At 16.4% G+C, this 23,734-nt stretch overlaps 7 protein-coding genes across 7 annotated transcripts; 4 read left to right on the top strand and 3 right to left on the bottom strand.

The window, feature by feature from the left end:
- Positions 1-45: 45 nt before the first annotated feature.
- PRELSG_0714400 (conserved Plasmodium protein, unknown function) lies at positions 46-804 on the bottom strand (the record flags this gene model as incomplete). Its single annotated transcript, XM_028675838.1, has 1 exon — positions 46-804. One exon carries the CDS (start codon positions 802-804, stop codon positions 46-48), a length of 759 nt encoding a protein of 252 aa, XP_028532387.1.
- An 864-nt stretch (positions 805-1,668) lies between these two features.
- Positions 1,669-1,818, bottom strand: PRELSG_0714300 (conserved Plasmodium protein, unknown function; the record flags this gene model as incomplete). Its single annotated transcript, XM_028675837.1, has 1 exon — positions 1,669-1,818. One exon carries the CDS (start codon positions 1,816-1,818, stop codon positions 1,669-1,671), a length of 150 nt encoding a protein of 49 aa, XP_028532386.1.
- A 3,577-nt stretch (positions 1,819-5,395) lies between these two features.
- HoMu (RNA-binding protein musashi, putative) lies at positions 5,396-6,397 on the top strand (the record flags this gene model as incomplete). Its single annotated transcript, XM_028675836.1, has 1 exon — positions 5,396-6,397. The coding sequence occupies one exon, from the start codon at positions 5,396-5,398 to the stop codon at positions 6,395-6,397; it is 1,002 nt and encodes a 333-aa protein (XP_028532385.1).
- Positions 6,398-8,526: 2,129 nt separating this feature from the next.
- Positions 8,527-9,171, top strand: PRELSG_0714100 (methyltransferase, putative; the record flags this gene model as incomplete). Its single annotated transcript, XM_028675835.1, has 1 exon — positions 8,527-9,171. One exon carries the CDS (start codon positions 8,527-8,529, stop codon positions 9,169-9,171), a length of 645 nt encoding a protein of 214 aa, XP_028532384.1.
- A 3,634-nt stretch (positions 9,172-12,805) lies between these two features.
- Positions 12,806-14,458, top strand: UFD1 (ubiquitin fusion degradation protein 1, putative; the record flags this gene model as incomplete). Its single annotated transcript, XM_028675833.1, has 9 exons — positions 12,806-12,854; positions 12,976-13,121; positions 13,205-13,310; positions 13,378-13,445; positions 13,572-13,701; positions 13,794-13,887; positions 14,004-14,106; positions 14,188-14,299; positions 14,376-14,458. 9 exons carry the CDS (start codon positions 12,806-12,808, stop codon positions 14,456-14,458), a joined length of 891 nt encoding a protein of 296 aa, XP_028532383.1.
- A 665-nt stretch (positions 14,459-15,123) lies between these two features.
- Positions 15,124-20,463, bottom strand: PRELSG_0713900 (conserved Plasmodium protein, unknown function; the record flags this gene model as incomplete). Its single annotated transcript, XM_028675832.1, has 1 exon — positions 15,124-20,463. One exon carries the CDS (start codon positions 20,461-20,463, stop codon positions 15,124-15,126), a length of 5,340 nt encoding a protein of 1,779 aa, XP_028532382.1.
- Positions 20,464-22,163: 1,700 nt separating this feature from the next.
- On the top strand, positions 22,164-23,639 carry PRELSG_0713800 (conserved Plasmodium protein, unknown function; the record flags this gene model as incomplete). The annotated part of the gene is made up of 7 exons (XM_028675831.1): positions 22,164-22,262; positions 22,357-22,461; positions 22,631-22,720; positions 22,848-23,044; positions 23,114-23,203; positions 23,272-23,399; positions 23,503-23,639. 7 exons carry the CDS (start codon positions 22,164-22,166, stop codon positions 23,637-23,639), a joined length of 846 nt encoding a protein of 281 aa, XP_028532381.1.
- Positions 23,640-23,734: the final 95 nt, after the last annotated feature.

Below are 23,734 nucleotides of genomic sequence, written 5' to 3'. Positions count from 1 at the left end.
ATATATATATACGTATATAAATTTTTGAGATCCTTTTTTTTTAAATCAGTTATCTATTGTTTTCATAATTTGATCAATAACTTGAATAATTACTGGGTCATTTACATAATGGGACAAATATGATATTTTATCATTCGATGATATAAACTGATTAAAAACTGAACGAACATACTTATTTTTTAGCAATAACTTTAATTCTAAATCTTCTTTTAGCTTAAGTTTTTGCTCTTCTGTTAGAATATTGTCTTCTGTGTAATCTTCATTTGATTCATAAATATTATTGTTATTTAAAGCATAAAAGTTATTATTTGTACTATTATTATTATCATAATTATTTGCATTTTTTGTTTCATTTAATTTATTTTTTTTTTTCTTTAAGCATTCCTTTTTATTATGTTTATTAAAACATTGTAATGAGCAATAATATTCATAGCAACAAGTAAATTTATATTTTTTTTCATTTTTTAAACATATAATACATAAGTCTTCATTTTTTTTAACTTTTTTATTATTAAAAATGGAATCATTATAAACTTTTCTTTTCTTAAAAATTGAATTTTTATTAATAATTTTATCTAACTCTTTTTCATTTTTTAAAGTGCTATTATTATTTATGGATGAAAAATATTCTTTTTCCTTGTCTTTTTCTATATCTTCATCAGATAAATAAAAATTATCTTCAAAATTATTAAAAGGCCTTTCCACATTTAAGCAATTAGCATCATTATAACTCATAATATTATCATCAAAATTACTTCCATAATTTTCTATATCGTAGCTATAGTTATATTCATATTCATCCATATCGTCTTTTTTCCTACAGTTTCATATATATATAAATATGTTAAAAGATAAACAAAAAAAGATTTATTTTATTATCATTAACTTCATATATCATAAGAAAATAAAAGTGTAACTTTCACATGAATATATGATAGAAAAGTTAAGAAAAAAAATAAGGGAAAAAATTATTTCTAATAAATAATCTGTTTAAAAAGAACATTGAAAATTGATTTATTTAAACTGAAAAAATAATCTTCATAAAAAATTTACAAAAACAAAACTTTAAAAAAAAAGTATATTCCAATTAAATTAAAAGGAAAAGAAAAAGTAATTTATTTTTAATTGAAGTAATATAAATAAATTTTATAAAAAAAAATATAATAGTGCTAAAGAAATTTTAAATAGGAAATAAATTATAATTTAAAAAAATTTTAAACTTATTCTGACAAAATGATTCAAGTTTTTTTTTTTTTTATTTAATATTTTAAATGAAATTTTTTTTTTTTAATTCATGTTTCATTTTAAAACAAAATCAATAAAAAATATGTTATAAAAAAAAATATAAATATGTAAATATATTTTGATCTATAAAATTAATAACATTTTTAAAAATTATAATTAAATTAGTTAAATCTCATGAAAAAATCAAATCTAGGATAAAAATTTTTTTGTTATATAAATTTTTTATATTATTTTAAATGAAAAAATTATATATACATTTTAACTTAATTCCTCAGTGAATATTCTTTTTTATTATTGTATTTCAATTTTATAAAAAAATAAAGCATCCTATGTTTTTGATATAATAAGTTATTAAATTATGTATTATAATATTTATGAAAAATAAAATTGTCATATTCTGTTTATAACTAATCCCTTTTATCTTCATTCATTTTTTTTATTGAATACATCAATTACCATTGGAACAGTTCTTATTACAAAAATAATACCAGCCAAGATTCTTATTTTATACTTTAGTTCATTTAGTAAGATATCTTTGGGAGATTCTTCGTTTTCACTATTTAACAAAAACATTTTTACAATTTTTTAAAAGAAAAAAATATTATTAAAATAAAAAAATATATATAAAAAATAAATTTTAAAATTAAATGTTTAAAAAAAAAGAATTAAAAAAATATCATTATAAATTGTATAATTTTTTTTTTTCAAATTATATATATTAAAAAAATAAAATTACTAATCTTATATAAAAAAGAAAATATCTTAATAATTTTTTTTTTTTTTAATTAAAATTGTTTTACAAAAATATCCGATATATTATTTTCAGAGAAAAAAAAATCTATCTATATATATATATATATATTATATGAAAATAGTTTTTTTATTTTATTATTTTATTAAATATATACATATAAATTTTTAATATATTTTTTAAATTTAAAGAATTTTTTTTTTGTTTCTTCATAAATACATATGAAGATATGAAAAAAAAAGATGTATAAACGTTAAAATATCAAAAAAAAATTTTGAATATACTTCTCTATATAAAAAAGTTAAAATATATTCTCATATATATTTCTTAAATGCATTTGAATGTTTCTTATAATTTATATTTCCCAGAAAAGTTAGAAGCTACTTTTTTTTAAAATACAAAAATAACTATAATTATTATCTACATATGTACTTATACATGTATTTATTTTTTTCTCTATGTAAATACTGTTAAAACTTCTTTTATAAAAAGGCTTAAACATATTAAGCACATTCACAAAATATTGGTTATTCATTTTATGTATCCTCAACATTGTCAAGCAAATATTGTTGTATATAATATTATTATTATTATATTTCTATTATTTTACTAAAATTTATTTAAAAAATAAATTTAATAAAATTTTTTACATGGTTATATCATTTATATTTCGTAAGTGCTTTTTTAAAGAAAAATTATTTATTATATTTCTCTGTTCAATTGCAAAAAAGCTTATCTATGTTTTAATATTTTTTTAAAATCCAAATAAATATTTCTCTTGTTCAATATTATTTTATTAAAATCTTATAATAAGTGTATTCTACTGAAAACAATGAATATATGATTAAATAAAAGCAAAAGATATTTTCAATAGTAAAATTTAAAAATATAAGACAATTTTAATTTTTTTTTTTTAATTTTTAAATAATATTCCTTAATAAGATATTAAAATTTTTAAATTACTATAAATTTATAAAATACCTATGCTTCTTAAATTTAGCATGCTCACTTTTAACATAGATCATAAAACTAATTGATAATAAAAAAAAAAATTTCCTATATATATGTGTATATTATTTTATTTTATTTTATTTTTTTTATCTTTTAACAATTTTGAATTGTAATTTTTTTATTCATTTTTATTTTTATCATTTGCTTGTTATAGGATAAAAAAAAAGAGCTTTTTTTTCTTTTCTTTTTTTTTGACACTTTTCTATTTTAAAATAAAATAGCACACACAAAAAAAAAAAAAAAAAAAAAATTACACTAAGCTTTCCACATATTTTACGTATAATTTTTCTTTTAAGTTCTAATTTGAAATTTATTTACACACATAAATACAAATATGTGTTGCGATCATTGAAAATTATTTTTATATTTAACATAAAAAGTTCGAATAATATGTGCATCCTCTATTTTTTTTAAAAGTTTTTTTTTAAAAGAAAAAAGCTTACGAAAATAAAAAAATTCTAAATATTTTTTTTTAAGAATTATGTTTATTTTTTATCTACTTGTTTTTAAACTAAAAAAATTTGCAAGTTATTTATTTGTTTACAAATATATAATTAGATACTCCTAAGAAATTATTCATAGTTTAAAATTTTAAACTCTTTCAAAAAAATAAAAATATTTAGGTCAGATTTTATCTTAAATTTTTTTTTTTAAATATCTAAAAGATGTTTAATTCTTTAGTTTAAATAAAAAAATAAACTTCTAAATGGAAGGCTTGATAAAAATTACAAATATAGCAAACTAAACCATTTATTTCTGGTTTTCTTCTTTAGCATTTCACAAATATAAATTTCAATACACTTATTTTTTAAAAGAAAAGAAAAAAAATTATAAAAATAAATAAACTAATATATAAATATATACATAAATATATATATATATATACACATAGAATATAAGCATAAATTAGTATATAATTTAAAAAATAACTAATTTAAAATAATATTATATATTTTTTAGTAATAAGTAGGATCCTAATTTATTATTTTTCTTTTTTTTTTTTTTATGCGTGAAATACGTATATATTATTTTTTTTTTAAATTATATACAAAGCTTAAAAAAAAAAATTGGTCCGCATGCACCAATCTTCTTTTTTTTTTTTTTTTTTACGTAAAAAAATTTTTTAGCAGTAATGTTGTGAATAAATATTATTTATGCGCTAAATTTTTATTACTATAATATTATCAATACCTTCTTACTATTATACTATATTTGATATATATTTATAATTTTTTTTTTTTTTTTAATATTAATTTTATTAATATATTTAGTAATAATTTTAAAAAAATCCAATAAGTAAAAAATGTAAATTTTTTTTTTTTTTTTGACTAATTTTCTATTTAAAAATTTTTTTTAACTAAAAATGTACTGAGGGTAATATTAGAAAATTGTAGATATATATAATTTTTTATTTGTAATCAAGGAATAATAATTTTTAAGTTAATATATAAACTGAAAAAAAAAAAAAAAAAGTCAAAGCATGCAACTGCTATTAAAAAGAAAAAAGTAAAAACATGCAACTGCATATATATTGAAAAAAAAAAAAAAAAAAATTATGAATTTACAACATATGTTACCTTTTTAAATACTTCATTTTCCATATTTTTAACTTATTTTGTTATTGTAAAAAATGTTTAGAGTTTTATAAATTATAAAAAAATGAAATGAAAGCTTATTAATTCTTTTTTGTATAAGAATTTTCTAAATTAACTGAACTATTTTCTATTTATTTCTTATATTTCTTTTCATTTTATTCCTTTTCTTTTCATTTTATATCTTTTCGTTTCTTTTTTTTTCCCCCTTTTTTCTTTTTTTTTTCTTTAAATTTTATTATAGAAACATTTTTAATACTGAAAAGAAAAAATAATAATATTTTTTTAAAACTTTTTTTATTATATATATATATATAATATATATATATATATATATATATATATATATATATATATATATACATTTATATATACATACGTAAATGTATTTTTTTATTATTTTCTTTTATTAGTTTTTTTATAAAAATAATGAAAGAATTATTCTATAAAACATATTTACCCGTATATAATATATATGTATATGTATATATGTATATATATATATATATGTATTAATAACTATATATATAAATTATTAATTTAGTTCCTTTTTTTTTTTTTTTTTGACATTTTAATTTTTAATTAATTTACTATTCAAAATTTTGATAATCTACATTAATATAATATGAATTAAATAATTTAGAATAAAAGGGAAAGCAAACAAGAATTAAAAAGAAACCAATGTAAATTATTAAAACTTTTCCGTAATTTTATTTTATTATATTATTTTTATTTAATACATTTTTTTTTTTTTTTGTACCTTTTTTTTTTAATATTCAAATAAAATTATTAAAAAATGACGTCTGAAGAAAATATTAATTATAATTCAAATCGTTCAAATACAAGTTCATCACAGGATAAAAAAAGTATTGAAGAACAAAATTCGGACGATAAGTCAGTAAAGGATGATGAATCAGAAGCAGAAAAACTTAGAAGATTAATTGCACCATTATCAAAAGAACAATTAATAGATATTTTGGCAACATCAGCTATAATTCACCAAGATATACGTGATAAATGTAATGAAGCTGTTGCTTCATCTCCTTCAACTAGGAGATTAATGGTTCGTAATATCCCATTCAGTACACGTGATGAACAATTCTTGAAATATTTTGAAACTTTTGGGGAGATAGAAGATGGAATAATTGTTAGGGAAAAAGAAGGAAGATCTAAAGGTTATGGCTTTGTTACTTTTAAATATGTTGATTCTGTCCAAAATTGCTTAAAAAGTAGCCATACATTAGACAATAAAGAATTACAAGTTCGATTAGTAGCCGATCCTTTCACAGATCATTATCAAAATAAATTATTTGTTCGTAATTTGTCACAAAAAACCAATGTGGGAACATTGCGTTCAATTTTTGAAAAATACGGAAAACTGGAAGAATGCGTAATAATACATGACAATGAAGGAAAATCAAAAGGATATGGTTTTTTAACGTTTTCTTCTCCCAAAGAAGCTTTTAAAGTAATGCAACAACCTGAGCGCATCATTGATAATAGAGTAGTGTTTTTACATTTTGCAGTTTCACAAAACTATAAAAAATATCAAAATAATCAAAATTATGTAAAAAAACATCAAAATTACAATTATTTTCAAAAAAATAACATAAATAATCGTAATAATTTTGTTAGAAGAACTCCTATATATCATCATGAAAATGAAACACCAAATACTTTTAATTATCCAGTATCATTTGTCCCCAATATATATACTAATGTACCACATGGCTATCAAATTAATTATCCAGGTAATTTAGATTCTTTTAATGCTTTCTATAATAATCCACGGTATTAAATTTTTTTACTCAGAATCAATTAATTATATAAATAATTTTATTTAGTTATTATTTTATAACATTTTACTTAATTTTATTTCATGTTTTTTTTTTTTTTTTTAAATTAATTTTACTTCACATTTATTTTTTTAAAAATGTGCGCACTTTTTTTTTTAAATTATGCGTGCATAACTTTTTATTTTGTCTATTTTATTCTTATTAATATACCTCTAAATTTTATTATATATTTTTTTTTTTTTTGTAAAAAATTCCACATATATATAATAAATAACATTATTAAAAAAAATCACGTTTTTTTATAAATATTATTTTAGGTTAAAAGTACAATAAAAAATGAAACAATTTTGATGCATATAAAAAATTATATAAATATATAATATATATATTTATATTTATATAATTTATGCATATGTATATGTGGCATTTTTTGATCCACTTACAATATTGTTTAACACATTTACAAGCTTACATATATTTATAATTTAATATAAAATACATTTTCATATAAATGTTAAAATGAATATTTAAAGACCAAATATGTTTATATTTAAAAAAAAAACATGAAGTTTTCTATTTTCATGCCATTTTTTTTCTTTTTTATCATTGATTAAAAATGTAAATTATTTTAATTTTATTTTTTATTGAGATAATTTAAATGCAATAATTATATTTTTAAATAACCGAAAAAAAAAAAATAATAAAATTTTTATTTTTTGATAATTTATTTAAATTTAAAAAATTGCATTTGTTAATTTATAATAATACATATATATATATATATATATATACCTAGTTTATTCTTTTTTTAAACTTATATTTAAATATTCTTAATAAAACTTATATGCATGTCTATTTTTTTTTTTTCTTTTTTTATTTTCTATTAAGATTTATAAATATTGTAAAAAAATCAAAAAATTTGTATATTTTTATATTAAAATAAAAAAAAAGAATTTTTAGATTAATTAAAAATATATATAAATTCTTTACTTAAAGAGAGATGTTTAATATTTATTTTTATTTTGTCAGCATTATATTAATTATTCTTGTTGATAATATAATAAAAAAGACTAAAAAGGCAAATTTTTTAACCCTTAAAACAAAAAATAATTATTTTTTGTTTAGAAATTATATTTTTTAAAGGAATATTTAATCATTTGTAGTTAAAATTTATAATTTTTATATAAATGAATTTTTTTTTTTTTTACATTTTTAAAAATGTATTTCCGTTATATATAAGCCTTTCGTTTTTATATAAAAACTTTTTTTTTTTATTTATAAGGTTTAATGTATATATATTTATAAAGTTTTAATTTCGTAAAATTAATACATCTACTTTTCTATATTTTCACAATGATCCTTAAGAAAAATGAACTATACATTAAAATAAAAAAAAAATTTGTATATATAGTGTAATAATGAAGTATGAAATGATGTGTAAAAATATAAATTAATAAAAAATAAGAAAAATGGAATTTTTCTTACAAACATATAAAAATTGTATAAAAAAACCTTAAACGCGTGCTGTTTATTCATAGATATGACAAATTTTTTTATGAATTTTTAAAGTGGAAAATATATACAGTCAAATAAAATTTCTTTTTTTTGCTTGTCTACAAAAAACAGTATTTTAAGAACAACAATTGATAACATGAAGTAAAAAAATAAAAAGTTTGTGCATCATTTCTTGTTAAGCTACGATTTTATAATAAATATTTTATCAATTAAACTCTTACCATTTAAAAGTGTGTATACTTACTATTAATTTCTTAATATGAAACAAAGAAAACAAATTTTTTCCTTTTTTACAATTGTTTTTATTTTTAATTTCGTAAATAGAATAATATATAAAATTATTTTACAACTTTTTATTTTTTCAAATTTTACAAAAGAATAAATTATTTATTAAAAAAATATATGTAAAATTTCAAAAAAAAAAAAGATATTCTTTTTTTAACATGCTTCTTTTAAATAAAATAATAAGTAGGTTAAATGTACGCTAAGAAAGAAAAAAAAAAAAAAAGAATATTAAAAGATGAATAAATAAAAAAAAAAAAAGTATACATGAAAAAGAATATTGTTTAAAAAAACATAAAATAGATGTTAAATTATTTATTAAAGAAAAAAAAAAATGTCAGAACTGCACAAGTTAAGTTACTGGGAAGAAATATATAGAAATGAAAAAAAAAATTATGAAGAATCAAGCATTGAATTAGGAGAATGGTTTGAAGAAAATTGTGACAAAATAATAAACTGGATTGAAACTAATTTCAAAGAACAAAAAAATATAACAGTTCTTGATATTGGATGTGGGAATGGATTATTTTTACATAAATTATATGAAAAAGGATTTTTTAATTTACACGGTTTGGATTTTTCAAAAACTGCCATAGAAATAGCTCAAAAGCTATTTAATGGGACAAATATACATTTAGAAGTTTTAGATATATGTAACATTGAAAAAGAGATACATAAATCAAAATTAAATAAAAATTATAATTTATTAAATGATAAGGGAACATTTGACATATTTTTTATGAATAAAAAAGAAAATGAATACTTTAAACAAGTTTCTTTTTTCTTACAAATTAATACTGTTTTTTGTATTACTTCATGTAACGCTTGTAAAGAGGAAATATTGCAAATTATTAATAATTTTAATGAAAATAATTCTAAATTTAAACTATCATTAATTGATGAAATATTATATGAAACCATATCATTCTCAGGAAAGACTGGTCAAATCATCACTACTTTAATTTTTAGATGCCTATAATTTTTTTTTTTTTTTGGCAATGTTTAATTCATTAGAATTCTTTACATATTTTTAATAATAAAATACATAGAGTAATGTTTTCTTTTTAAAAAAATTTTATATAAACATGTTAAAAATAATAATGAATTATATATAACTGTTTCTATTTATGAGTTAACAAAATACAAAACTACACAATTAAATAAAAAAAAAAATGAAATATTTTTATAAAAGTCGAAAAATTATTAATTTGGAAAAAATATATAATTTAGAAAATCAAAACTAAAAAAGTAAAAATACATTTAAAAAAAGATTGTATATATATTTATCTCTTCTTAAATTTGTATTATAAAAATTAATTTTATCTGATAAATTTTTCATTGTTATTCAAATAAATTTAATTTGAAATAAAAAGAATTTTTTAAATCTAGAAAAATAAAATAAAATAAAATAATAATAAATTAAGCATTCTTTAATGAGATTAATGAATTTATTGTCTATAAACTTTTTACTATATATTACAATTTATTTTTTTCTTTTTTCCTTTTCTATGAGTTTTACTGAATTTTTTATCATAATATTATTAGAAAACTATAGAATTTTTCTATAACTTTTTTTACAGAATTTAAAATAAATTATGTAGAATAAATTAAAAGTATTATTCCATTTTTGTTTTGATAACTATCTTTTTATGATTCCCAGAAATTATCAATTATTCTTATTGTTACGATAATGTATATATTTTTGCATTAATTTTCTTTATACTATGCTTGTACTGTATATGTATATATATATTTTGTCATTTAGCATATATATTTTTCTTTAATCCTTTTTTATATATTATACACATACGAAATCTCTATATACTTAATAAAGTTATTTTTAATATTTTTTTATAAAATTACAAATAAACCTATTTTAGTATTATTAATATATTTTAATTTTTTTCAGAATTTTTGTAGCATAATTTTTTTGTGGCATTTTGAAATTGTTTATATAAATATTCTTTAACTCTTTAGCATCATTTAATACATAAAAAGAGTTATTTTTATGTACTTGATTAATCCCACATTCTTTTTTTTTTTGTAAATTCATAAGAAATATTTTAAATGATCAAATATACATATAGACTTAAGAAATCTATATGATATATTTTCATGTAATCTTAGTTACATATTTAACTTATATAACAAATATTCATATATTTATTGTTGGATATATACCTTTTTTATTAATGAACAATTAAAAATTTTAAGTGTGCAATTTACATTTAAATGGAACAATAGAGTTAAAAATATATTTTCTATAATCACAAAAAAATAATTAAAATCTAAAAGGAATATATATATATATTTAGAGAGAGTAGTTAATTTTTACAATTACATATATTTAACTATATTATTTTTTTTAAATGATATAAAACTTTGTCAAACTTTATTTGATTGTTGTACTTTTATTAGTTTTATTATAGAAACATTTATTTTAAAAAAATTAAAAAAAAATGATGTGATGATTTCCTTTATTGCTAAATAATCAGAATTATTGTAAAGTTGTACTAAATTGCTACATTCAGTGATATTAAATTTTTTATTTTTTTGATAATTATAAAAATTTATCATATAATTGCAGTTGTGCTGATTGTAAAAATGATAATAATTTCCTATTAAATTATATGAATTTAATTTTTTCCATTAGCATTTTTTGTAATTATTTTTACTATAAGAAGATTTATAATTTTTCACCATAAATAATACCCTTTTTATTATATGCGTAATTATTATTGCATATTTTGCTAGTGCTTTATATATTTTCAGCTTTAATACGATGATTTTGTGTCCTCATACAACTTTTATTTTATCTTTATTCTTATCTTTTATAAATAAAAAATACTCACTTTTTTTAATTTACATTTTTTAAAATTGTATTCATTTCTATTCTATAAAACTCATTATGCCAATATAATTTTCCTTTTTACTTTTTTTTTTTAAATTCTTTAATTTTTTCTTTGAATATTTCATATATTTATTAAATACATTTCATATAAAAATTATTAATTCTTTTTTCTAAACTTGTTTCATCAATGTTAATATTTTTTTATTATCACTATTATAAATTGCAATTTTATTTTGTCTTCACATATATATAAATTCATAATATAACTAAAATTTGGTGTTATATATTGAAGTAAAGATTATAATATAGTTCATATTAATTCTTTCATTATTTAAGGCATTATTATAAATTTTATCATTATTTATGCTTCTTTTAACATACCTTTTTCTATTTCTAATATTATAGTTGATACTTCTTACTTTTTTCATATTCTCTAAGTTATTATTCATATATCTTTTTATCATTGTTAATTAATATTATTGACGAGTTGATAAAACTAACACTATGGGCATTTAAGTTTTTATTTAAATGATTTTTTGTAAATTTTAAAATTTTTAAACTATATTCAACATAAATTTCTATAGTATCATTTTTATTTACTAATTTAAATAAAATATAACTCTTTTTTCTATGTATAAACTTTCATCTCATTTATTATATAATGTTATTTTTTATATTTTTTTTTTATTTTTTTAAAAATTGTCTTATTTTATTAACATGTAATTTACTTATTTTAGCTTTTGAATTTGTAAATTATTTGTTTATCTCTATATATATAGATATATGTTTTTATGCTTTTTCTAATTTGCTTAATTGGAATATTTGCTTCTTTGTGAAATTAAAAGTTATATTTTAAATATGGAATTTTTGAGTTACCGAATTTTTAATATTTGAAATATATAATTTTTTTTCCCCTCTTTTTTTTTTAAATAAATTTCTATATATTTTTTTGCTTTTTAATTCCCGTTTTGTAATTCATTTTTGAATTTTTAAAATATACTAGAATTTAAACAATTTTAGTATCCATATAACATTTTACAATGAAAAAAACTAAGAAATATATAAAAAATTTACTAAAGAAAAATATTTCATAATATAAAGTGAAATATAATACATTGTACAGTGTGTTTTAAAATATATTTTATGCAAATTATACTAAGGAATTTTATAAATCTTAAAACATTATAAGAAATATGAACTACAATAAAAAGCTAAAATGAAAAAAAAAAAAATGTTAAAAAAATTTTTTTTTTTATACTTGAAATTAATTTATTTTAACTATATTTTCATAAACATTAGGTGTTATTTGTTGAATAGATAGTAGTTAAAAGTATAATAATTATAAAACACTAAAAGGAAACTATATACAAAAAAAAAATTTAAGTGCTTAAATTATATTGAAATTGATAATATGTAAAATTAAAATAAATACGGAGTGCTTTTATTTTTTATTTCCTTTTATGAATTTAAAATACATGTTCCTTTCGTATTCATTTTTTATTTTATCATATTTCACAAAAAAAAAAGTTGATTTAAAATTTTTTTTTTTTGAAGTATTATTTTAGTAGAACACTAACGAATATATTTTTTTTTCTTTTAAATTATTGCATCTATTTCTTTTTTTTTTTTTTCATATCTAGTTACTCATTAAATTAAAACAATTCTATAAAAATTCCTTTAAATATTATATTTCAACACAATGAAACTATTTTAAAAAAAGAGGGAATAAAAAAAAAAGTGGCAAAATATACAATAATATAAGATGGTTAAAATTATCTTAAGTATTCTTTTAATAATTTTATTTACACTCAGTATTTATTAGAAAAAAAAAATAAAATAGAATAAAAAAAAGATATATCATAAAAAAATTTACTTAAAATATTTTTATTTTTTTCTAAAATTTAATATTTAAAAAAAATTTTTTTTTTTTAGTAGACATTAGTATTTACTCAAAATATGTAACAAAGAATAATATTTCGTATTTCTTAACAAACAAAAGAACTATTAAAAAAAAGCAATATTCAAATATCTTAACTAAAATAAAAAATTACACGATTAAAGCTGCCTATAAAACTAAAGTTAAAATTAAAATTTAAGAAATGTATCAAAATTAATTTTTTATTATTTTATAAAATATTTTTTATTGTTTTTTAATTTATAGCTTTTAACATATCTAAATGATATAAATAATTTAAATTTGGGAAATGGTAAAAATGAATTTTATTTAATTGCTTTACCACTTAGTGATAAATTTAACCCTTTTATTGGTATTTTAATGTATATATATATTAAGTTTTATTTTATTATATTTTTTTTTAATTCTAATTGATTTAGGTACATTTTGTCATAATAATATACAGTACAGTGATAAAGCATCTTTGCCAATATTTATATATGATATAGTACTAATACATGAAAATTAACTAATTAAATGTGTATTATGTAATTGATTTCATCTTTATTTTTATTATATTTTAATTTTATTTATTTTATTATTTTATTTTATTTATTTTTTTTTTTTTTTGTAGCTTTTAAATAAGCATATTGAAGTTCCATGGAATTTTGTTATTGAAAAAGTGAACATAAAAAAGCCTATATATTATAAAAATGTTTGTATGACTAGTATAAACGAGTTTTGTAAATATAAAAATATTAATAGTACGTAATTGCAACTATACAAAAATTTTATTTTATATTATGAAAACTTTATTTTTTTTTTTTTTTATTTAATTTCATTTTTTTTTTTTTAGAGCTAGACAGAGTTTTTATCAATGTTCTTGATTTCAAATCAAAAAAGAATTTTATTTTTTTGCCATCATGGATTATGAAAACTTTAAACTTAAAGTATGGAAAAAATTATAATAAGAATAATATCTTATTTTTAAAATATTTAAAATGTATTTATTATTTATTATGTTTTATTTTCCATGTTTTTTACTTTTTTTTTTTTTTTTTTTCAGTTGCTTTGATATAGTAAGACTTAGATTTGTAAAATTAGAAACTTGTTTTAGCGTCGTTTTGCAACCACATGATAAAAAGTTTTTTGAATTAAGAGAACCAAAAGTTAGATAAAAAAAAAAATTTAGAAAATTAAAAATTATTATTATTCTATTGTACATTTTTTTTTATATATTTTTTTAATAGAAAATATTGGAAGAAAAACTAAGATATTATTCTTGTCTAACAAAAAACAGTACCATATGCATAAATCATGATAATTTTGTATATTATTTTGATGTAATTAGAATTGACTCAGGTTTAAATTAAAAATTATATAATAATTTAAAAAATTTAAATAAATGTGTATATATAATATATTTCTTTTTTTATAGAAAATAAAAAAAATGTTGAAGTAGCCTCCATTCAAGATACAAATGTAATTTTTGATTTTGTTAAGGAAAAATATGAAAAATGAAAAGTAATTTTAATATTTATACTTTTGAAAGCTATATTTTTTTATAATAAATTTATTTTATTAATTTTTTTTTTTTTTCCTTTTTTCTTCAATTTATAAGAATTTATTTTTTTTATTAATTTTTTGAGTTTATTTTGGTTTAAAATATTTTAACATATTAAGTTTTATGGCATATTTAAAAAAAAAAAAAGTTAATCTTTCAATTTTTATTTACATTATAAAAATAAAGACTTATTAGATAAAAAAGAAAGAAAAAGAAAAAAAATCAAGTCAAATCAAAAAAAAGAAGAAACAAAAAAGTAAAGATAAAAAAATAAAAATAAAATGATTAATAAACAAAATAAACGAAACAAAAGCTTTTAATAAATTTTAAAATATTAAAATAATTATGATATATATAGATAAAAAGGATTAATAAAAGAAAAAAAAATAAAAAAATAAAATAAAATAAAATACTATTTAATTGTCTTATAATTAATATAGTAATAATGAATAAAAAAAAAAAAAAAAAAAAACATAGAATCATACGAGAAAATAAGAAATATTCTTATAGATGAGTTAAAAAAAAAAAAAAAAAAAAGACGAATACAGGAACAAAAAAAAAACTTTAGAATTTATTATTTAATAAGAGAAAAAGAAAAAAAAAAATTATTAAAAGGAAGCTCTTAATAACATATATTACAGGTTATTTGCTTTTTCTTTAAACAGTTAAAATGATAGACATGATTACAGAAAAAAAATATAATAATATTATTTTTAATTTTTTTTTTATTGAAGTAGTAGCGGTCAATATATATGTTATTTAAGCATAAAGAGCAAAAAGATGAAATTTTTGAGATAAAAGGATTGCTATACATTTGATCATATAAATAATAATTAGGAGGAATATTTTTCTGGATATGATATATTTTTTCATTATTTTTAACATGCTGATCGTTTCTAAAATAAGATGTTAACATACATGATTCCTTTGTATCTTCATTTAAAAAATAATAATCATTTATATCTATTAAGTTTAATTCATACCTTTTTAATTCTTTTTTTTCTTTTCCATTATATATTGTATAACCTTTTCTTTTTATTTCACTTAAGAAATTAAATATGCTTTTTTTTTTATTTCTTAAGATTTTATTATAATTTTCGTATAATTCATTTTTATATAATAGTTCTTCTAGTAAAGATATTAATGTTAGATAATTCATTTCATAATTTATATTATGAATAAAATAATTCTTTATAACTATTTCTTTATTTAAATATTGATTTTCCTCATTTTTTTTACGTATATCATTATTATTTTTTTTGAATATCTGCCTATTTTCACTACTTAAATATATATTTATTTTTTTTTTTTTTCTCTTTTTTTCCAAATATAATTGATACATAATCTCTTTATCTAGAATATTACAATTTACATTTTTAATTATATATTTTTCTAAATTATTATTCATCTTATAAATCATTTCATTATTTTTACTTGTTTCAGCATGAAAAATATTATGAATTGCATATTTTGTTATTTCATTATTTTCAATTTTTTTATTTTTATCTTTCTTCATCTTTACAAAAGTATCATTATGGTGAATCTTATTTCTCTTTCTTGAAAAGTATACATTTTCTCGGAAACAGTAAACATCATCTTGTAATTTATGTATCTTACATTTTCTTTTTAAACTAAATTTTTTTTTCCTAAGAATTATACTTCTGTACTTCTTAATTTCTTTATTTTCGTCAATATAACAAAAATATTCATCTTTTATGAAAAGGCTATTGTTTTTTTTTATTTCTTGTTCTTTAAAAAAATTTTTATCAAACAATTTTTTATTTAAATTTTTTTTTTGGAGGTTATTGTAGGAAATAACGTGATTCCCTGCATCTAAATAATCCTTTACTTTTTTTCTGATATCTTCATCAATATTTAAATTATGATAATTCATAATCAAAAATATTTGTAAATAATTGCTCAACTTAAGATAAATTTTTATTGCCCTATTTACATAACCAAATTTTAAATAAATAAATGCTTTTAAATTAAGAAAAAAATTTAGTTTGTTTTTATAATTAATTGATTCTTCTTTTATCATATTAAATAATTCCACCAATTTTTTTTTTTTAACATACTCATTTAATAGATATTTATACAATAATATAACATTTTCATTTTTAAAAAAATTAATATATGATTTGCTATCAAAAGTTCTTTTCAAATTGTGATTCTTTATAAAGTTCCTATTATATATATTAGTTAAAGAATAAGTTTCAATTAAATTATTTTCTTTTTCATTAACACATTTATCCTTTTTATATATTTTACACATTATCTTATTTTCACTATTACTATTTTCAGTAATAATATTACCGTTTTCTTCTAAATAATTATCATTTTCACAAATTGTTACTCTTTTATTATTTGTTCGATCACTATTATTACAATAGCTATTTTTATTTCCTAGAAAACTATAACTAGCAAATAAATAATTAAAAAATGATATAAAAAATAAAATTTTTTTAAAACTAATATATTTATAATATACCCTTAAAAAATTTATTAACAACAATGGTTCAAAAATAAACATTAAATATAAAATTAAATTAATATATATGATTACATATTTTATATCTTTTATTTCCCTTAAAAAATTATATAAAAAAAAAGGTTTTTTTTTTAGTTTTTTTACAATTTGATGGGGATCAAAAAAATATTCACATTTATTTTCCTTCTTTATAATCAACAATCTAATTGTCTTTTTAATGTTTAACTTACATAACTTCATAATATTTTTATTTATAATTTTTTTAAATAATTTTAAATCACACTGTTTTAAATAAATAAAGACCTTTTCATTTTTCATATTCAATAATATTTTTAATATTTCTGCCTTTTTTATGTTATCATACTCTTTTTTAAAAAAAGAACAGTTGTATAAACTACCATTGATCATATCATTACTTCTAAAATTGTTATTACTACATGCCATTTCATTTTGAAATTTTTTTTCTTCATTTATAACTATTTCTTTTTTCTCAAATTTCCTTTTTTGTTCATTTCTAAATATTTCTATTTTCTCAAATTCCTTTTCATTTTTAAATTCTTCAAATTTTTTATTTTTTTTTTTTTCGTTATATGAATTTCTCTCTATATTAATATATGTTTTTTCACTACAAGTATAAATCATATTTTTAGAAATTTTGTTTTTATTAATATATTCATGATGAAAAAGGATGTTTCCACAATATTCCTTTTCAGATAATTTTGTTTTTTTTGAACACTCGTTCTGATTTAAAAAATTTCCGATGGCTTCAATTTTTTTACATTTTTCATTCCTTTCATTAAATAAAATTAAATTATTTTTATTGTAAATATTAAATGGACATATATTAAATTTAAAATATATATCTAACAAAATATCTAAAAGAATTTTTTTTTCTGTTTCATTCTTTTTAAAAGATATATCAGAAGGGCTGTTTTTTTTTTTTTCTTTATGTAAAGTAAAATGAAATGAATTATAAGTAGTTCTTAATTTTTTATTTATAAATTCAAAATCATCTTTTAACAAAAATATTATATTTTTGCATAACAAATGAGCATTTAAATCACTATCAGAAGAAGTTTCATAAATATTTTTAAAATGATAAACATTAGTGCATAATAGAAAAACTAAAAATTTATTAAATAATTTTTTAGTAATAAAAAAGGAAAATTTTTTTTTCCTTTTTGTTTCTTTTTGCACACGAAGAATTTTTTTTTTTTTTTTATTTTTTCTTAATTTTGCTTTTGTTTTTTCTTTTAATTTATTTTCATATATTTTATGAATCAAATGAAATAAATATATAATACTTTTTATTTTTTTTTTTTTTCTTTTTCTTATTCTATATCTTATTTTGTAATACATTGTTTTTGTACCTTTTTCTTTTTTTTTTAATCTTGTATAAAATAATGAAAGAATATAAACTTTTTTATGAAGAAACAATATTTTTATTATATCGTATATAACTTTTCTTTTATTATGAAAACGTTTATGCAAAATAAGAAATATTTTTGTAGCAAGAAAATATTTTTTAAATTTAAAAAAAGAGCAAATTAACAGTAATCCGATATCAGTTAATTCTTTCTTATTTGTATTCTTTTTTAAATTATTTAAAATAACCAAAATATTTTTGCTATTTCTTTTATTTTCTAATATAAGTTCAAAAAAAGATTCTTTGATATTTTTGGGTCGAAATTGTAGAAATGTGTTGTAACCATATATATATAAAGAAACATCATTAAAATAATTTTTTTTTTTTTCTACTGAGTCATTACAAATATTTTTACTAAATGAAGTATATTGGAATATTCTCAAATAATTAATATAATTTTTAAAGTAAGTATAATTTTCATTACCATTATAGATATTATTAGTAGTATCATTATTATAATTACAAATAATATTATTCATATTTATATAATTTTTTTTTTTTATCTTAATAGTATTTCTATATATTAAAGAATTCTTATTTGTTAGAATTTGATGTTCTAAAAAGCAGTTCCTTATTTTTAGTTTTCCCTCATTTTCCTTAAATACTTTTACATTAAAAATTATTGCTGATATAAAAAATTCTTCTTCATTATAATTATTATTATCATGAAAAGCACATAAGCTTATTATGTAATTATCTAAATAAAAATTGCTTAGAACACTTACCTTTTCTATTCCGTTTATTTTCTCTATTTTTATAATTTTAATATTTTTTTCTTTAGCAATTATGTACACACCTTTCTGAGTTGCACATGTATGAATCAAAAATAAATTCTTTTCTTTTTTTTTATTACAAAGTAAATGGTTATATTCGCTCTCTGTACTATCACATTCTAGTTTACCTTTATGTAATTCACCATGTATAAGTTCATTTTTGTAATATTCACGTGTATTATCAATTGAACTTATTCTTTTATCAGTAAATGTTATATCATTATTACATTTTCCTTCTTTTTCTTTTATTTTTCTATTGATATATGGTTGATTTATTTGAACTAATGAGTCTATTTTTAAATCATTATATGAATCTAGGAAAATCTGAGCCACTTTAGTTTTATCAAAAAAATTAATAACAAAAATGGAACATTCAGTACAAATAAAAATATAGCAATGATACCAATAAAAATTTAATATATTTTGTTCTTTAAATATGATTGTGCTATTTATGTGAAATTCATAAATATATAAAATAGAAACTGCTTTATTTGATGATAATATGCAAATATTATTATTATGATAACTATCAAAAAAAGGGTTAATTATACAGCTGTTCAAATATTTTATATTATAATGGAATATTTTATTACATACAAAAGCTTTTATAAAAGATTGCTCTCTTTTATTTAAATTTATATACTTTTCTTCATCAAAATAATATGATTCTCCAAACTTATTTTGATATGCATTACAATTTTCATTTTTTGAATCAAAAAAAAAATTATTATTATTTTCTTTTAAATCATTTCTTATATTTAAGTAAATAAGATATAAGTTATGCAAATTATCCATGAAACACATAGCATTTTCTTTTTTATTCATCGATATGTTTTTAATTGTAGAATTACTAATTTTTTTGTTCAGAATAATATTTAAATATTTATCAAAAATACTAATAATTCCATTTGACCAACCAATTAAAGAAATATGTTCAAAAATGTACATACTTGTAATGAAACAATCGTTAAATAAATTATTTATAAATATTCTCACGTTATTTACATTAACTTCATTTATATTTATATTGTTACCATTGTTATTATCATTGTTATTTTTATAATTTTTAGAATTATCCATTAAAACTTTTTTTAAATTTATATATTGATAACAATTTTTCATTTTGTTATATTTATCATAATTTAGGAACTTTTTTATATTTAAACATCTATGAGTATATATATTTTTTTTTTTTTTACAACTCTTCATATGTAAATCCTTATAACACTCCTGTTTTGATAATGAGTAAAAACAATTTTGCAATTTAGTCATTTTTTTTTTTTTATATATATGAATGCATTTACAATATTAATTTCCTGAAAGCTCTACTATTTTTTATGCATTTAATATACATTTCGTTTTTATTATTAATTAGATTTCTCTTTTATCATACACTTTATTTATTCATCTTTGTTAAAAAAAAAAAAAAAATTGAACACATTTATATATACCAGCTGATTTATTATTTTTAATAATATATATTTTTTTTTTTTTTTTCATATTCATTTATAAATATATCTCTTATATGCACGTTTTTGTTTCTTTGTTTTCCATTTTGTTTAGTAACTATAAATTAGCTTTATATATTCAACTATATAATGAAATGAATATAGTTAAGATATTTACTTAAAATGTCTTATTATTTATTTTAATTAAACTTATATATATCGTTCATTTCAAAAGAATAATTTTATTTTGTTTAATTTTACCTAATTTCAAGTGATTTTATTAATTTTAATTTATTTCCATTTAATTATATTTCAAATAATTTGGCTTTATATTGCATTTCTTTTGATTTAATTTGAAATCATTATATATATATGTAATAAAACCATATGTTTTATTTTATTTTGTTTTTATTGTAATCTTATTATTGTATTTTATTTTATTTTAATTTCATCTTATTAATTTATATTTTTACTGTATTTTTTTTTTTTTTTTTTTATTTTTATTATTTCAAATTATTAGAAATATTATGTTTTGAACTTTTTTAATGAAAATGCATGTATATTTTATTTGTCTTTACAAAATTATATATTTATTATTTCTCTTTTTTTTATTATTTTTTTGTAGATGCATAAATTAAAATAAAGAAAATTTTAGAATCAAGATTTATATTTTTTTTTTAATGAATTTCCATTATATTTAAAGCATTTCATTATTTTATTTTATTTTTTTTTCATTTTTAATATAAAAAATAATTATTACATTTCATTTTTATTAACATTTTATTAAAATTTTTAATTTATTTATCATATATACATTATTAATTAAAAATAAAATTAATCTCTTTCTTTCAATGTAACTTTTCTCTGATACATTAAAAAATAACAAGTCTTACTTTTTTCTACATTTATCTGCATTTAAATTCATTAAAATAAATAACTTTTTTTTTAATATTAAAATATTAAAACATTACAGAAAAAAAAAAAAAATAAAATAAATAAATAAATAAAAATAAAACGAATAATTAAATTTCATATTATTACACAATAATTCATAAAAATAAGAATCTATTTTTTTTCAGTTGTAAAATTTCCAAATTTGACAAATTTACAACACACAACAAAAAAAAAAAAAAAAAATGTAATTCTTAATTTTATTTTAATGTTTTAAAATTATTTTTTATATCTTTTTTTTTAAACAGAAAAATTTTTTTATCAACATTAATTTTGTTTTTGCATTTAAAAATCTGTTGTTTTTTATCAAAATGATTAATAATCAAATAATTTTACTTTATGATTTTAAAATAAATTTTCGAAAAAAGAAAATAAGAAAAATTTCTGTATAATTATGAATTCACATATAATATAGAATGTACCAAAGGCAAAGATCTTAATTTTTTTTTTCTTTCTGCTTTTTGAATATTGATAAAAAAAAAAAATATGCTGAAAAATAGTTTTATTTTTTTAATTTTAATTTTTTTTATTTTTTCCCCCCACCTAAATATACACATATTTGTATAAAAATAAATGGATCCATATAAATTTAATAGTTGGATAAGAATTTTAATATCATTTTGTTCATCTGGTGTTTATATTTTAGTTTCTTTAATGTTACCTTTATTTGTGGTAATTTTTTCTTTTTATAAAAAAAAAAATAAGAATTTTTATATTTTTTTTTATTAATTTCAGCATTATGTATACATATTCATTTTTTTTTTAGGTAACACTAAGTTTTGAAGCTAGATATGGAATATTTTTTATAGACCCTTATAATGAAAATAAATTTTTAAGATGGGATGAATATGAAAATAAAATATGTAAAAAGGTAATAGAAAAAAAAAAGAGAAAAGACTCTTAATAAATGTAAAAAATATTTTATATATATTTGAGGATATATTCAAATTATTTAATATATATATATATATATATATATATATTAAGTTTATTATTTAAGTAAATTTTAATTATTCGTCTTATGCTACCTTATTTTTTAGGAAGCAGATGATCCAAGTGAACCAGAACTTGAAAAAAAGAAAAAATTATTATGCCATTCTTTAAATTTTTTTAAACAATATTTTTTAATAGTAAAATATATTTAATATGAGTTTGCGATAATTCAATTCTATCTTGAACATGAATTTTACTTATTATATATTTTATTATAAACTATATAATTTTTTTTTTTTTGTTGTTGTATTTTATTTCAATCAGATTTTTATAGTAGTTTTGATAAATTTAATTATAGTAAAAGGTATGCTCATATATACTCACTTTAGAGAACATCCAGAAACGTTTGCAGAAAAGCATGTAAAGTTTTGCAATAAATTAATTATTTTAATTACATGCTTATCATTAATTAATTCTGCCTTAATTATTATTCCTGCCTTTCTTTTTAATAAAGAAAAAGAGTAATAACTGTTGCTTAAAATAATTGATTTAATAAATTTCTATTAACATTTTTTTTTTTTTTTTTTTAGATTCGGAGAAAAATATTATTTACACCCTGGATTTTATATATTACTGTCTGATTTTTTATCACATTTTGCCATTACAATTTTTTTACAGAGGTAAAGTAAAAATTACAATTTATTTTGATAAATATATTTTCATAAATATTTATTTTTTTTTCTTTTAGAGACAAGATAATATTAAGAAGTGTTTGTGAATTGGAGCTTTTACCCTGGGAGAAAAAACATAAGTTACCGGTTTATAACGTTGATTTTAATGATAATTTAATTAGTCCTAATGAAATAACAAATTATCGTAAAAAAAAAAATAAAATTATTTATATATAAAAAAAAAAATTTTATTTTTTTTTTTATCATTTACTTATCTCACATATTTCTTATATGTTTTATATTAACAGTTCATAGAATATTTCAAGCAGATCATATAAATGAGGAACAACTAAAAAACTATTTTAGAACAGATAATTATGAGGAAATTTATTATATCATTATGAATAATATAAAAAACCAAAACCAAATGATGAACATTTATTGATATTTAATTTACTAAAAAAAGAATAATGCAACTCATTTCAATTATAAATAAAAAATTTGGCCATTCGGGATATCTAATGAGAAATATTTTCTCAT

The sequence above is a fragment of the Plasmodium relictum genome, assembly GCF_900005765.1.
Source record: "Plasmodium relictum strain SGS1 genome assembly, chromosome: 7".
Classification (NCBI taxonomy): domain Eukaryota; phylum Apicomplexa; class Aconoidasida; order Haemosporida; family Plasmodiidae; genus Plasmodium; species Plasmodium relictum.
Note: the sequence above shows the minus strand (reverse complement) of the source record. Positions and strands in the feature narration are given on the sequence as shown.